The sequence below is a fragment of the Mustelus asterias genome, chromosome 13, assembly GCF_964213995.1.
Source record: "Mustelus asterias chromosome 13, sMusAst1.hap1.1, whole genome shotgun sequence".
Taxonomy (NCBI): domain Eukaryota; kingdom Metazoa; phylum Chordata; class Chondrichthyes; order Carcharhiniformes; family Triakidae; genus Mustelus; species Mustelus asterias.
In genome coordinates this window covers 1,277,993-1,293,786 of record NC_135813.1, presented here as the reverse complement: position 1 = coordinate 1,293,786, position 15,794 = coordinate 1,277,993, and the positions used below count along the sequence as shown (strand labels likewise).

The 15,794-nt window shown below is 51.3% G+C and overlaps 2 protein-coding genes across 10 annotated transcripts in view; one reads left to right on the top strand and one right to left on the bottom strand.

Annotated features, from left to right (window-relative positions):
- The window catches only part of LOC144502320 (retinoic acid receptor RXR-alpha-A-like), a 423,978-nt gene that overhangs the window by 307,559 nt on the left and 100,625 nt on the right, over window positions 1-15,794 (bottom strand). The gene's annotated exons all lie outside the window — the stretch shown is intronic.
- Window positions 1-15,794, top strand: part of brd3b (bromodomain containing 3b) — a 61,250-nt gene that overhangs the window by 1,348 nt on the left and 44,108 nt on the right. For 6 of the 9 annotated variants that reach the window (XM_078226133.1, XM_078226132.1, XM_078226130.1 and 3 more), the window contains exon 2: window positions 15,452-15,781. In XM_078226133.1, the coding sequence (XP_078082259.1) occupies window positions 15,575-15,781 (207 nt within the window). In that variant the 5' untranslated portion in view covers window positions 15,452-15,574. Of the gene's footprint in view, window positions 1-8,541; window positions 8,684-11,946; window positions 12,024-15,451; window positions 15,782-15,794 lie in introns of those variants that run through there. The other 3 variants (XM_078226131.1, XM_078226127.1, XM_078226128.1) reach the window with 2 other exon arrangements.

The window sequence follows — 15,794 nt, the reverse complement described above, 5'->3', positions numbered from 1 at the left end:
GGGAGGGGGATTGGGGGGTGGTGGGGAGGGGGACTGGTGGGGGTGGTGGGGAGGGGGACTGGTGGGGGTGGTGGGGAGGGGACTGGTGGGGTGGTGGGGAGGGGGACTGGTGGGGGGGGGAGGGGGACTGGTGGGGGGGGAGGGGAGGGGGACTGGTGGGGTGGGGTGGGGAGGGGGACTGGTGGGGGGAGGGGAGGGGGACTGGTGGGGGGAGGGGGAGGGGGACTGGTGGGGGGGAGGGGAGGGGGACTGGTGGGGGGGAGGGGAGGGGGACTGGTGGGGGACTGGTGGGGAGTGTTGTGAGGGGTGGGGGGTTGTGGGGAGGGGTGGGGGTTGTGGGGAGGGGTGGGGGGTGTGGGGAGGGGTGGGGGGTTGTGGGGAGGGGTGGGGGGTTGTGGGGAGGGGGGGGGGTGTGGGGCGGGGTGGGGGGTTGTGGGTAGGGGTGGGGGGGAGGGGAGGGGGACTGGTGGAGGGGAGGGGAGGGGAGGGGGACTGGTGGGGGTGTGGGTGGGGGAGGGAGACTGGTGGGGGGGGTGGGTGGGGGAGGGAGACTGGTGGGGGGGGTGGGTGGGGGAGGGAGACTGGTGGGTGGGGAGGGGGACTGGGGGGGCGGGTGGGGAGGGGGACCGGGGGGGCGGGTGGGGAGGGGAACTGGGGTGGCGGGTGGGGAGGGGGACTGGTGGGCGGGGGGGGTGGGTGGGGAGGGGAGAGGGGGTGGGGGACTGGGGGGGAGGGGGACTGGAGGGGAGGGGGATGGGGAGGTGGGGGAGGGGGACTGGGGGGAGGGGAGGGGGACTGGGGGGGAGGGGGACTGGGGGGGAGGGGAGGGGGGTGGGGGGTGGGAGGGGGTTGAGGGGGACTGGGGGGAGGGGGACGGGGGGTGCGGGAGGGGGACTGGGGGGGTGGGGGGTGGGAGGGGGTTGAGGGGGAATGGGGGGGAGGGGGTTGAGGGGAATGGGGGGGAGGGGGTTGAGGGGGAATGGGGGGGAGGGGGCTGAGGGGGGGAATGGTATGGGAGGGGGACTGGGGGGGGGAGAGGAGGATGGGGGAACTGAGGGGGAGGACTGAGGGGCTGAGGCGGGTACTGGGGGGAGGGGGACTGGGGGGGAGAGGAGGATGGGGGAACTGAGGGGCTGAGGCGGGTACTGGGGGGGAGGGGGGTACTGAGGCGTTTGTGGGGGTGCTGAGAGGGGGAGGGGTTGGTGGGGACTGTGAGGGGTTGGGGCGTACTGAGGGGGTAGGGGTTGGGGGGGGTCTGTGGCGGGTGGGGGGGAAGAGGGGTTGGGGGGGTCTGTCGGGGGGGGGAAGATGGGGACACTGGGGTGGACTGGAGGGTAGAAGAGGGGGGACTTGGGAGGGGGGGAGAGGAGGGGGCAGGATTGAGGGGGGACTGAGGAGGGAGAGGAGGGAGGACTGTGGGTAGGAGGGGAGGGGGCATTGGTGAAGGGGAAGAGGGGGTCTGGGGTCGAGTGTGGGGAGGGGGCGGAGAGTGGGAGGAGAAGGAGGGAAAGTGGGAGAGCGGGGTGAGGGGGACTGGGGGGGTGGAGAGGGGGACTGGGGGGAGAGGGGGAATGGGGGGTGGGGAGAGGGGGAATGGGGGGACGGGGGGAGGGGGAATGGCGGGACTGGGGGGACGGGGTGGGAGGGGGACTGGGGGGAGGGGGACGCGGGGGAAGGGAGGAGGAGGGACAGAGGAGAGGGAGGACTGGGGGGGGAGAGGAGGGGGTACTGTGGGGTGGGGGGGTACTGTGGGGTGGGGGGATACTGAGGGGGGGGGAGGGGTTGGCAGGGACTGTGAGGGGGAGAGCGGTTGGGGGGACTGAGGGGAAGAGGGGTTGGGGTCTGGGGGTGGGGTGGAAGAGGGGTTGGGGGGGTCTGTGGGGGGAAGAGGGGGACTGTGGGGTGGACTGGAGGGTAGAAGAGGGGAGACTTGGTAGGGGGTGAGAGGAGGGGGCAGGATTGAAGGGGGACTGAGGAGGGAGGACTGTGGGGAGGGGGAATTGGTGAAGGGGAAGGAGGGAGTCTGGGGTCGAGTGTGGGGAGGGGGCGGAGAGTGGGAGGAGAAGGAGGGAAAGTGGGAGAGTGGGGGTGGGTGCTGGGGGACAGAAACTAGAGTGGGTGGGTGGAAACTGGGAAAGAGGGTCATAAACTGGGAGGGAGAGCTGGGGGCAATTGGCTGGGTGTGGGGATGGGGACAGCGTGAGGGGAGTATGGGAGTGTTCAGAGGGTGAGGGGCTTGGGGAGAGATGAACTGGGAAGTATAGGGTGAGGGGGCTGAGGGAGGGTCTTGGGGTTCAGCGGGTGACTGAGGCGGAGTGGAGAGGAAGAGAGATGGGGGTGCAGTGGGATGGGGTAGGGTATGGGGAGTTTTGAGGGAGGGTATGGGGGGTTCAGGGAGGGAGGGTATGGGGGGTTCAGGGAGTGAGGGTATGGGGGGTTCAGGGAGTGAGGGAGGGTAGAGGGGGTGAGGGAGGGTATAGGGGGTCAGGGGCGAGGAAGGGTATGGGGGTTCAGGGGGTGAGATAGGGTATGGGGGTTTTAGCGGTGGGGGAAGGTATGGGGGTTCAGGGGGCGAGGGTGGGTCTGGGGGGTTCAGTGGCGATGGGAATGCAAGTTCAGGGGGCAAGAGAGGATATGGGAAGTTCAGGGACAAAGATGGTGGGAGAGTCGAGGGAGTGAGGTGGTTACTGGGGGCGAGTGAGTGGGAGGGTACGTGAGGCAAGGTGGGGTTGGGGGGGAGGAATGAGGCTTACGGATTTCTATTTCCCGTTGTGTGAAGAAGTGCTTTTTGGCATCATCCTTGAACAGCCTAGCGCAAACTGTGTTTTTTATTCATTGATGAGATGTGGGTGTGGATTTGAAGATCCATGGACACAATCGATAAGACATCAGCCATGTAGAAAATCATCAAAAAGGCTCATGTAATGGTGGCCGTTCTCTCTCTCTCGGGTTAGAATATAATGGGGTGCAGGGGTATACAAAGCCCTGGTTGGACAACAGCATGAGTTTTTACAAATTAATGCTGTTGCCCCTCCCCCCTTCAAGGAATTAGTTTCTCTCTATTCATCTTATCCGGATTTGTGTAAATCTGTGTATTTTTAGATATACATTTTTAAACTCAATGTGTTTTAATTAAACATCAGTTTAATGAGTGAATAAGTCTCAGTGGACTTCATCCTAGGGAATTCCAAGAAGTGTCCAGTGAGATAGTTGTTGCATTGCTTTTAATTTTCTAAAACTCCCTAGATTTGGGGAAGGTCCCACTAGATTGGAAGGTAGCAAATGTAACTGCTTTATTCAAAAAAAGAGGGCACAGTAAGAAGTCTTGCAACACCAGGTTTAAGTCCAACAGGTTTATTTGGATTCATGAGCTTTCGGAGCGCTGCTCCTTTATCAGGTGAGTGGAGTAGGTTCACAAACACGGCATATATAGGCAAAGACACAATTGCAAGATAATGGTTGGAATGTGAGTCACTACAGGTAATCAAGTCTTTACAGCTGCAGACAGTGCGAGAAGAGAGAGGGATAATCACAGGTTAGAGAGGTGTGAATTGTCTCGAGTCAGGACAGTTAATAAGATTTTGTTAGCCAAGGCCAAATGGTGGGGGTTGCAGGGAGTGTGACATGAACCCAAGATTCCGGTTGAGGCCATCCTCATGCGTGTGGAACTTGACCATCAGTATCTCCTCGGCGATCCTGTATTGTCGTGTGACTTGAAGGCTGCCTTGGAGAACGCTTATCTGAAGATCGGAGGCTGAATGGCCTTGACTTCTGAAGTGTTCCCCGAAAGGAAGGGAACACTCCTGCCTGGCGATTTTAAAGTTTATTTATTAGTCACAAGTAGGCTTACATTAACACTGCAATGAAGTTACTGTGAAAATCCCCTAGTTGCCACACTCTGGCACCTGTTTGGGATAATTTAGCATCCAAAAGAGAAAACGCTGGAAAATCTCAGAAGGTCTGGCAGCATCTGTAAGATGTAAGGTGACCCGTTGTCAAACTTACAGATGCTGCCAGACCTGCTGAGAGTTTCCAGCGTTTTCTCTTTTAGTTTCAGATTCCAGCATCCGCAGTAATTTTCCTTTATCCAGTGGATAATATAGCTTGGCCAATTCACCTAACCAGCACATCTTTGGATTGTGGGAGGAAACCGGAGCACCCGAAGGAAACCCACACAGACACGGGGAGAATGTGCAAACTCCACACAGACAGTGACCCAAGGCCGGAATTGAACCTGGGTCCCTGGCGCTGTGAGGCAACAGTGCTAACCACTGTGCCACCGTGCTGCTTGGTGATTGTCGTGCGGTGTCCGTTCATCCGTTGTCGTAGCGTCCATGGTCTCGCCGATGTACCACGCCTCCGGGACATCCTTTCCTGTAGTATATGAGGTAGATAACGTTGGCCGAGTCGCATGAGTATGTACCGTGTACCTCGTGGATGATATCCGTGTCAGTGATCCGGCACGTATTGCAGAGGTTGCTGTGGCAGGGTTGTGTGGTGTCGTGATTGCTGTTCTCCTGAAGGCTGGGTAGTTTGCTGCGAACAATGGTCTGTTTGAGGTTGCGCGATTGTTTGAAGGCAAGAAGTGGGGGTGTGGGGATGGCCTTGGCAAGATGTTCGTCTTCATCGATGACATGTTGAAGGCTCCAAAGAAGATATCGTAGTTTCTCCGCTCTGGGGAAGTACTGGACGATGAAGGATACTCCGTCGGTCATGTCTCATTTTTGCCTTCTGAGGAGGTTGGTGCGGTTTTTTGCTGTGGCCCGTCGGAACTGTCAATCGATGAGTCGAGTGCCATATCCTGTTCGTACGAGGGTGTCTTTCAGCGTCTGGAGGTGTCTGTTGCGTTCATCCTCATCTGAGCAGATCCTGTGTATACGGTGTGTTTGTCCATCGGGGATGGCTTCTTTAATGTGTTTCGGGTGGAAGCTGGAGAAGTGGAGCATCGTGAGGTTATTTGTGGGCTTGTGGTAGAATGAAGTGCTGAGGTGACCGTCCTTAATGGAGATGCGAGTGTCCAAGAATGCAACCGATTCTGGAGAGTAGCCCACGGTGAGTCTGATGGTGGGGTGGAAAAAATGTCATCGATGTATCTGGTGTATAGCGTCGGTTGAAGGTCCTGTGCGGTGAAGAGGTCTTGTTTGAACTTGTGCATGAAGATGTTGGCGTATTGAGGTGCGAATTTGATCCCTGTCGCTGTCCCATGTGTCTGGATGAAGAACTGGTTATCGGAGGTGAAGACGTTGTGGTCCAGGATGAAGTGGATGAGTTGGAGAATTGCGACTGGAGATTGGCAGTTGTTGGTGTTGAGTACTGAAGCTGTTGCAGCAATGCCGTCGTTGTGGGGGATGCTGGTGTAGTGTGCTGAGACATCCATTGTGACGAGGAGTGTTACTGGTTCAACTGGTCCATGGGTGCTGAGTTTCTGTACGAAGTCTGTAGTGTCGTGGCAGAAGCTGGGGGTTCTTTGTGCCAGGATGCCCTCGATGTAGCCAGAGAGTCCCATTGCCTGATACGATGGGACGGCTGGATGTGTTGCCTTGTGTATCTTTGGGAGGCAGTAGAGATCTCCAACGTGGGGAGTACGTGGGATGAGAGCACGGAGGGTGCTCTGATGGTCTGGGTCAAAGGTCTTGATTCGTCAGTTAAGTTGGCGGGTATGTTCTTTGGTCGGATCTGCGGGTAACTGTCTGTAGTGTTCCTCGTTGTCCAGTTGTTGGTACACTTCTTTGCAGTTCTGTTCAGTATTACAGTGGCCCCTCCTTTGCTGGTTTGATGACAATGTTGTGGTTGGTCTTGAGAGCTCGGATGATGTTGCGTTGTGTTCGGATGATGTTCGGGGCTGCCTTTTGAGTGTTGCTGATGAGTCTGGCATTGCCGCATCTCCTGACGGCTTGGGCATACATGTTGAGTCGAGGGCAGTGGCCTTCCAGACGGGTCCAATTCGACTCTTTTAATCTTCGGTTGCTGAACCACGGATCTCTGTCGACTGTTCCGGTTCGTTAGTTGTCTCATTGAGTTCGCTGTTGGTCTCTTGGGGATTGTGGAAGAACTCCCGGAGCCTCATTCACTTCATGAATAATCCAAATATGATCTAAGGAGATCCATCAAAGATGACAGTGCTGGACCAAGCTAGAGTCCCAGGCGAGCCACACGGACCCTCGCAAACTATGGCAAGGTCTACAAGACATAACAGGCTACAAGATGAAGGCGTGTAAAATCGCCGGCTCCAACGCACCCCTCCCTGATGAGCTCAATGCATTCTACGCATGTTTTGAGCAAGAAGTCAGCGAGAGCACACCCTCCACCCCGGAAGCCCTGGATGAATCTGTATTTGAGGTCACAATTGCAGATGTCAGAGCAGCCTTCTCGAAGGTCAACCCACAGAAAGCAACTGGCCCGGATGGGGTACCTGGACGAGCACTCAGATCTAGCGCAGATCACTTGGCGGGGGTGTTCCCAGACATCTTCAACCTCTGTCTACAACGATCTGAGGTCCCTATTTTCTTCAAGAAGACGACCATCATCCTAGTACCAAAGAAAAGCCAAGCAGCGTGCCTTAATGACTATCAGCCGGTGGCTCTGACATCCATCATTATGAAGTGTTTTGAAAGGTTAGTCATGGCATGAATCAATACCAGATTGCCTGGATCCATTACAGTTCGCCTACCACCACAGCAGGTCCACAGCAGCTGCCATCTCCCTGGCCATGCACTCAACCCTGGAACACCTGGACAACAAGGACACCTATGTCAGACTCCTATTTATTGACTACAGCTCAGCCTTCAACACTATTCCTACGAGACTGATCTCCAAATTCCATGGCCTGGTCCTCGTCTCCTCCCTCTACAACTGGATCCCAGACTTCCGAACCCACAGTAAGGATAGGCAACAACACAACCTCCATGATCATCCTCAACACCGGTGTTCTCAGCCCACTACTATACTCCTTATACACCTATGACTGTGCAGCCAAATTCCCCTCCAACTCGATTTTCAAGTTTGCTGATGACATCACCGTAGTGGGTCGGATCTCAAACAATGATGAGACAGAGTACAGGAATGAGATAGAGAATCTGGTGAACTGGTCCGACAACAATAATCTCTCCCTCAATGTCAACAAAACGAAGGAGATTGTCATCGACTTCAGGAAGCGTAAAGGAGAACATGCCCCTGTCTAGATCAATGGGGATGAAGTGGAAATGTCGAAAGCTTCAAGTTTTTAAGTGTCCTAATCACCAACAACCTGTCCTGGGCCCCCAATGCTGTCACTATAGTTAAGAAAGCCCACCAACGCCTCTATCTTCGAAGAAGACAGAGGAAATTTGGCATGTCCACTACGACTCACCAATGTTTACAGATGCACCATAGAAAGCATTCTTTCTGGTTGCATCACAGCTTGGTATGGCTCCTGCTCTGCCCAAGACCGCAAGAAACTAAAAAGGGCCGTGAATGTAGCCCAGTCCATCACGCAAACCAGCCTCCCATTCATTTGGTATGTCTACACTTCCCGCTGCCTCGGCAAAGCAGCCAGCATAATTAAGGATCCCACGCACCCCGGACATTCTCTCTTCCACCTTCTTCCGTCGGGAAAAAGATACAAAAGTCTGAGGGCATGTACCAGCCGACTCGAGAACAGCTTCTTCCCTGCTGCCATCAGACTTTTGAATGGACCTACCTTGCATGAAGTTGATCTTTCTCTGCACTCTCTCGTTACCTTCTTTATGAACTGTATATTTTGTTTGTATAGTGCGCAAGAAACAATACTTTTCACTGTATACTAATAAATGTGACAATAATAAATCAAATCAAATTAATTCCTCTGTGACTGCCGTGAGACCGATGCGTGGTACATCGGCGAGACCATGCAAACGCTATGACAATGGATGAATGGACACCTTGTGACAATCGCCAGGTAGGAGTGTTCCCTTCCAGTCAGGGAACATTTCAGCAGTCAAGGGCATCCCGCCTCCAATCTCCGGGTAAGTGTTCTCCAAGGCGGCCTTCAAGACACTCGACAATGCAGAATTGCCGAGCAGATCTGGTAGAGGTGGCTGGGGGACTTCACTGGTGCATTCTGGGAGAAGTCGGCCCAGCAACATCTTCTAAGAAGTGGGAAGTGGAAGATCTGGTGTCAAGGAGCGGTTAAGCCCGAAACACTACATTAGTGTTTCCCTCCCTCCCCGAACCAAAAAAAAGGTCACATTGACGGTAAAAGTGAAGGTAGGAGTTTTATAAATTTTCTTCAATAATTTAATTGGTGTTAGAAATGTCGGTCAGTGGGGTTAAGTGCTACACTTGTGAGATGTGGGAGATCCGTGACGCTTCCACGGACCGCATGGATAGGTTGGAGCAGCAGTTGGATGCACTTAGGAGCATGAAGGTGGAGAAAAGCGTCATAGACAGGAGCTTGGAAGACGTGGTCACACCCAAGGTGCAGGCAGATAGATGGGTGACCACTAGAAGGGGCGGGCAGGCAGTCAGTGCAGGAATCGCCTTGCCATGCAATTTGTAATAATCACCATCCCCCTTTATTTGCAGTGAGTTCTGAATGCTGTTCTGAAGCTACAGAGTGCAGGTCAGCGCTGAGTCCATCAACTGTCTGCCTGAGTGGAGCCAGCTGGTTTTAAACCCCCCACTGCTCCTTCCCTACTGGGCGAGCCTTCACTTTCTGAATCGAGAGGTTTGTATTCTACGTGGCCCACAGGCTGAGAAGAATAAAAAATTTGGGTCAGAGCCCTTGCAACCTCCTCCTTGCCTCCCCAGCAGCATTGGGGCACAATTTATCTGGACTTGGATTTTGTCCACTTTTAAACCTACACAGCACCTCCAGTACCTTGTCACTCCCTATGTCAATTTGCTCAAGAAACCCACAGTCTCTCTCCCAGAATTCCATATCTTCATCTTCATTCTCTTGGGTGAAGACGGATGTGAAGTATTCGCTCAACATTCTACCAATGTCCCCTGGCTCCACCCAAAGATTGGCCCACAATGGATCCTATTCTTTCCCCTGTTATCCTTTTCCCATTGAATATCTTTTTGATTTGATTTATTCTTGTCACATGCATCAGTATACAATGAAAAGTATTGTTTCTTGTGCACTATACAGACAAAATATACCGTTCATAGAGAAGGAAAGGAAGGAGTGCAGAATGTAGTGTTACGGTCATAGCTAGGGTGTAGAGAAAGATCAACTTAATACGAGGTCGATCCATTCAAAAGTCTGACAGCAGCAGGGAAGAAGCTGTTCTCGAGTCGGTTGGTATGTGTCCTCAGACCTTTGTATCTTTTTCCTGACGGAAGAAGGTGGAAAAGAGTACGTCTGGGGTTTGTGGGGTCCTTGATTATGCTGGCTGCTTTCCCGAGGCAGCGGCAAGTGTAGACAGAGTCAATGGATGGGAGGCTGGTTTGCACGATGGACTGGGCTTCCTTCACAACCCTTTGTCATTTTTTGCGGTCTTGGACAGAACAGGAGCCATACCAAGCTGTGATACAACAGAAAGAATGCCTTCTATGGTGCATCTGTAAAAGTTGGTGAGAGTCGTAGCTGATATGCCAAATTTCATTCGTCTTCTGAGAAAGTAGAGGTGTTGGTGGGCTTTCTTAACTATAGTGTCGGCATGGAGGGACCAGGGCAAGTTGTTGGTGATCTGGACACCTCGAAACTTGAAGCTCTCGAATATTTACGCTTCATCCCTGTTGATGTAGACAGGGGCATGTTCTCCTTTACGCTCCCTGAAGTCAATGACAATCTCCTTCGTTTTGCTGACATTGAGGGAGAGATCATTGTTGCCGCACCAGTTCACCAGATTCTCTATCTCATTCCTGTACTCTGTCTCATCATTGTTTGAGATCCGACCCACTACGGTGGTGTCATCAGCAAACTTGAAAATGGAGTTGAAGGGGAATTTGGCTGCACAGTCATAGGTGTATAAGGAGTATAGTCAGGAGCTGAGGACACAGTCTTGTGGGGCACCGGTGTTGAGGAGGATTGTGAGGGAGGTGTTGTTGTCGATCCTTACTGATTGCGGTCTCTGGATTAAAAAATCTAGGATCCAGCCGCAGAGGGAGGAGCCGAGCCCCAGGCAATGTAGTTTGGAGATCAGTCTCTGTTGTGGGAAAATCACCACTCAGAGTCAGATTTGAAGATTCAACATGCAGTTTATCGGACAAGCGCTGGGCTCTCCGCAGTGCTTGCAGTCACCTTCTCAACTTTAAAATGGCAGCTGAGCTTTTATACATATTCAAATAGTGGGCAAGTACAGACATTAGCAGTTATCACATCGTTATTCATTTATGCTCCTCTTTCAATGACTGATCTTGTTAACAAAACTCATAGAACATAGAACATTACAGCGCAGTACAGGCCCTTCGGCCCTCGATGTTGCGCCGACCAGTGGAACCAATCTAAAGCCCCTCTAATCTACACTATTCCAATATCATCCAAATGTTTATCCAATAACCATTTGACTGCTCTTAATTCCACGCCCTTACTACTCTGAGTAAAGAACCTACCTCTAACATCTGTCCTATATCTCTCAACCCTCAATTTAAAGCTATGTCCCCTCGTGCTAGCCATCACCATCCGAGGAAAAAGGCTCTCACTATCCACCCTATCTAATCCTCTGATCATCTTGTATGCCTCTATTAAGTCACCTCTTAACCTTCTTCTCTCTAACGAAAACAACCTCAAGCCCCTCAGCCTTTCCTCATACGATTTTCCCACCATACCAGGCAACATCCTGGTAAATCTCCTCTGCACCCTTTCCAACACTTCCACATCTTTCCTATAATGCGGCGACCAGAACTGTACGCAATACTCCAAATGCGGCCGCACCAGAGTTTTGTACAGTTGCAGCATGACCTCCTGGCTCCGAAACTCAATCCCTCGACCAATAAAAGCTAACACACCGTACGCCTTCTTAACAACCCTATCAACCCGGGTGCCAACTTTCAAGGATCTATGCACATGGACACCCAGATCCCTCTGTTCATCCACACTACCAAGTATCTTACCATTAGCCCAGTACTCTGTATTCCTGTTACTCCTTCCAAAGTGAATCACCTCACACTTTTCCGCATTAAACTCCATTTGCCACCTCTCAGCCTAGCTCTGCAGCTTATCTATGTCCCTCTGTAACCTGCCACTTCCCTCCGTACTGTCTACAACTCCACCGACTTTAGTGTCATCCGCAAAGTTACTAATCCACCCTTCCACGCCCTCATCCAGGTCATTAATAAAAATGACAAACAGCAGTGGCCCCAAAACAGATCCTTGCGGTACACCACTAGTAACTGAACTCCAGGATGAATATTTCCCATCAACCACCACCCTCTGTTTTCTTACAGCTAGCCAATTCCTGATCCAAACCACTAAATCACCCTCAATCCCATGTGTCCGTATTTTCTGCAAAAGCTTACCATTGTTTTGGTTCTGCCTTATCTCAAGCTAAGGTGATCATGTGGGCCTCAAGGTCTGATTTATTTCCTGTAGTAATTAGACACTAACAGGATTTAACTCGTTGTGCAATATCTGTGCCTAAGTCAGCACATAATGTCTTTTCACAGAGTCCATTTTGTGCCAGGTAACCATCTTGTATCTTTTAATTTCGAGTTTACTCCAACAGTCTCGTAGAAATAATGGTATTGAAGGCTGAGCTGTAGTCAATAAATAGGAGTCTGACAGGTGTCTTTGTTATCTAGGTATTCTGGGGTTGAGTGTAGGGCCAGGAAGATGATGTCTGCCGTGGACCTGTTGTGGCGGTAGGTGAACCAGACAATTTGGGAGGATGGAATTGATTCGTGCCTTGGCTAACGTTTCGAAGCACTTCATAATGATGAATCTCAGACACCAGACAATGGTCGTTAATTAAGGCATGCTGCTTGGCTTTTTTTTGTACCAGGATGATGGTCGTTGTCTTGAAGCAGATAGTGACCTCAGATTGGTGTAAAGAGAGATTAAAGATGTCTGCGAATACCCCCGCCAGCTGGTCTGCACGGTATCTGAGTGCCAGTCGTTTTCCGTGAGTTGACTTTTGAAAAGGCTGCTCTGATATCTGCAATGGTGACCTCAGATACAGGTTCGCCAAGGCTTCTGGGGTGGAGGGCGCCCTCTCACTGACCTCTTGCTCAAAACGGGCATAGAATGTGTTGGGCTCATTGGGGAGGGGTGCATTGGGAGCTGGCGATTTTACATGCCTTCATCTTGTAGCCTATTATGTCTTGCAGAGCTTGCCATAGGTGATGAGGTATGTGTGGCTAGCCTGGAACTCTAGCTTCAACCGATACTATCTTTTGGCATCTCTGATGGATCTTGGGATTTTTCCAACTTTTACCAGCCAGAGCTTTCTTATATCCGCTCTTTGCTCTCCTAATTTCGTCTTAAGTTGCACCTTGCACTTTCTGTACTCCTATCTAACAGGAAGCAGAGAGTTGGGATAAATGGGTGCTTTTCTGGTTGGCAGTTGGTGACCAGTGGCGTGCCGCAGGGATCGGTGCTGGGGCCTCAATTGTTTACCATTTACATAGATGATCTGGAGGAGGGGACTGAATGAAGGGTATTCAAGTTTGCTGATGACACGAAGGTGAGTGGGAAAGCGAATTGCGTGGAGGACGCGGAAAATCTGCAGAGAGATTTGGATAGGCTGAGCGAGTGGGCGAGGATCTGGCAGATGGAATATAACGTTAGCAAATGTGAGGTTATCCACTTTGGAAGAAATAATAGTAAATTGGAATATTATTTAAATGGAGAAAAATTACATTGTGCGACTGTGCAGAGGGACCTGGGGGTCCTTGTGCACGAATCGCAAAAACTCAGTCTGCAGGTGCAGCAGGTGATCAAGAAGGCGAATGGAATGTTGGTCTTTATCGTGAGGGGGATAGAATATAAAAGCAGGGAGGTCTTGCTGCAACTGTACAAGGCACTGGTGAGGCCGCAACTGGAGTACTGTGTGCAGTTTTGGTCCCCTTATTTGCGAAAGGATATATTGGTCTTGGAGGGAGTGCAGAGAAGGTTCACCAGGTTGATACCGGAGATGAGGGGTGTAGCTTATGAGGAGAGATTAAACAGATTGGGTCTGTACTCGTTGGAGTTTAGAAGGATGAGGGGTGATCTTATAGAGACATATAAGATAATGAAGGGGCTGGATAGGGTAGAGGTGGAGAGATTCTTTCCACTTAGAAGGGAAACCAGAACTAGAGGGCACAGCCTCAAAATAAGGGGGGTCCGGTTCAGAACAGAGTTGAGGGGGAACTTCTTCTCTCAGAGGGTAGTGAATCTCTGGAATTCTCTGCCCATTGAAGTGGTGGAGGCTTCCTCGTTGAATATGTTTAAATCACGGGTAGATCGTTTTCTGATCAATAAGGGAATTAGGGGATATGGGGAGCAGGCGGGTAAGTGGAACTGATCCACGTCAGATCAGCCATGATCTTGTTGAATGGCGGGGCAGGCTCGAAGGGCCAGATGGCCTACTCCTGCTCCTATTTCTTATGTTCTTACTCCATTAATACAACCGCCGATTTGCTCCTTTTGTACCTGCTAAAAGCCTCTCTTTTCCTTCTCATCATATCCTGAATATCCCTGGTCATCCATGGTTCTCTGGGCTTGTTACTCCTTCCTATCACCTTAGAGGGAATATGTTGGACCTGTTTTTGAAGCCCCCAACCCCCCAGCTAGTTTTAAACCCCCGCTGCCCCTTTCCTATCGGGCAAGCCTCCACTTGCCTAATAGGGAAGCTCATATTCTACGAGGCCCACGGGGAGATCTAATAACAATTCTCCATGGCCATTGTAACACAATTGAAGTTCCACATCCCTGAACACATTCTCTCAAAGCTCTGCACCCATCCCAAAGCCCCCACCCCCTACCATCTTTCCCAGAGTGCAATGCCCAGAACCTGGCACAGTTTCATCAGAAATTCTAATTGGGATTTGTGCTCAGGGATTTTGATAAGTCACATAACAGAGCGGTGGCACAGTGGTTAGCACTGCTGCCTCACAGCACCAGGGACCCGGGTTCGATTCCCAGCTTGGGTCACTGTCTGTGTGGAGTTTGCACATTTTCCCCGTGTTTGCGTGGGTTTCCTCCGGGTGCTCTGGTTTCCTCCCATTGTCCGAAAGGTTAAGTGCATTGGCCATGCTAAATTCTCCCTCCGTGTACCCAAACGGGCGCTGGAGTGTGGCGACTCGGGGGATTTCGGTAACTTTATTGCAGTGTGACTAATAAACGAACTTGAACTTGTGCATTTCCAGCCAGTGTTACTGTCCCTGATCTGGAACAGGAATCCTGACTGATTTTTATTTTCTAGTTGATGGATATTGAGGGCAATTACAACCTCTCTCAGACATTGGTATGATGCTGCTGCTCTGGTTGTGTCTATGAATCTTCTTTCTCGTGAGTGCTTTGGGTTATTTTTGGTACTTGGTATTTCACATCTTCTCATTGCGTAACCTTGTCAACGAATCAGAAGGAAGGAAGTCAATGTGAAATGATCCAAGTGGCAAACAGCCTGGGACCTGGTTACCGTTTCTCTTTCTATGCAGATCTCTAGCTATTTGATTTTAAAAGCTCATATACATGGTTAGAAATTGTCACGCTTTAACTAAGATCTGTTGGGAGTGCGAGTTACCTCAGTCTCAGCTCGGTTTGTGTGTTAGGGAGAGAGAGATGCTGCTTAAGCGCTTGGTACCAGCACAGACTGAGTTTTCATTTGGTGATACCTTTTGTTAAATATTGAAGCCAGAATCTGTTGTTCCTTGAAGCCTTGAATCATTGCAGTTCTGAAACTTGTGTGGTTTGATAAGGGAGTTGAGTTTAGGCCACAATCAGATCAGCCACAATCTTATCGAATGGCAGAGCAAGCTCGAGGGAGGGACTGAATAATCTGTTGTTAGTTTTTGTGTTATATTTCCAAACAGCACATCACCTGCCAAAACATCTGAGTCGGCAGAAGAATTTCATTGTTTCATTGTTGCTAGTTAGTTCTGTACTTCAGGCAGCACCTTTTCCTCATACCGTCCTTTAACCAGGCGTGTAATGTGGATGTTCCCAGCACCGCCCTGTTGGCATGGTGACGTGTGTCCAATGCTGCCTCCTCCTGATACCCTTGAGGTGTTATAGTGTGTTTTGTTCATGCACGGTAGCACAGTGGTTAGCACTGCTACTTCACAGCACCAGGGACCCAGGTTCCATTCCTCTTTGGGTCACTGTCTGTATGGAGTTTGCAGGTTCTCCCCGTGTGGGTTTTCTCCGGGCGCTCCGGTTTCCTCCCACGTTCTGAAAGACGCGCTGGTTAGGTGCATTGACCTGAACAGGCGCCAGACTGTGGCGACTCGGGGATTTTCACGGTAACTTCATTGCAGTGTTAATGTAAGCCTTATTTGTGACTAATAAATAAACTTTAAACTTTTTTCCTGATTTATCCTCTTCTAACATGACCCTTTCTTTCTACAGGTTGCACAATACGGGGAAGTTGGAGTGATCAGAGATGGGATTTCAGTTGCATTTGGGGAGCTTTGAACAAAAAGGAGAATCCAGAGGCTGTCATTGAGTTGTGACGTGTTGTGGAGCCCGCAGATGTCAGCAGCAGCTCCTGCTGTGCAGCCACTGGCCTCCATTGGGACAGACATCGTTTCGCTGCCAGAGGTTATGAACACCAACAGGCCTGGGCGTGTGACTAACCAGCTGCAGTACATGCTGAAAGGGGTGGTGAAAACACTCTGGAAACACCAGTTCGCCTGGCCCTTCCATGTCCCAGTTGATGCGAAGAAACTTAACCTGCCGGTAAGTCAGGCTG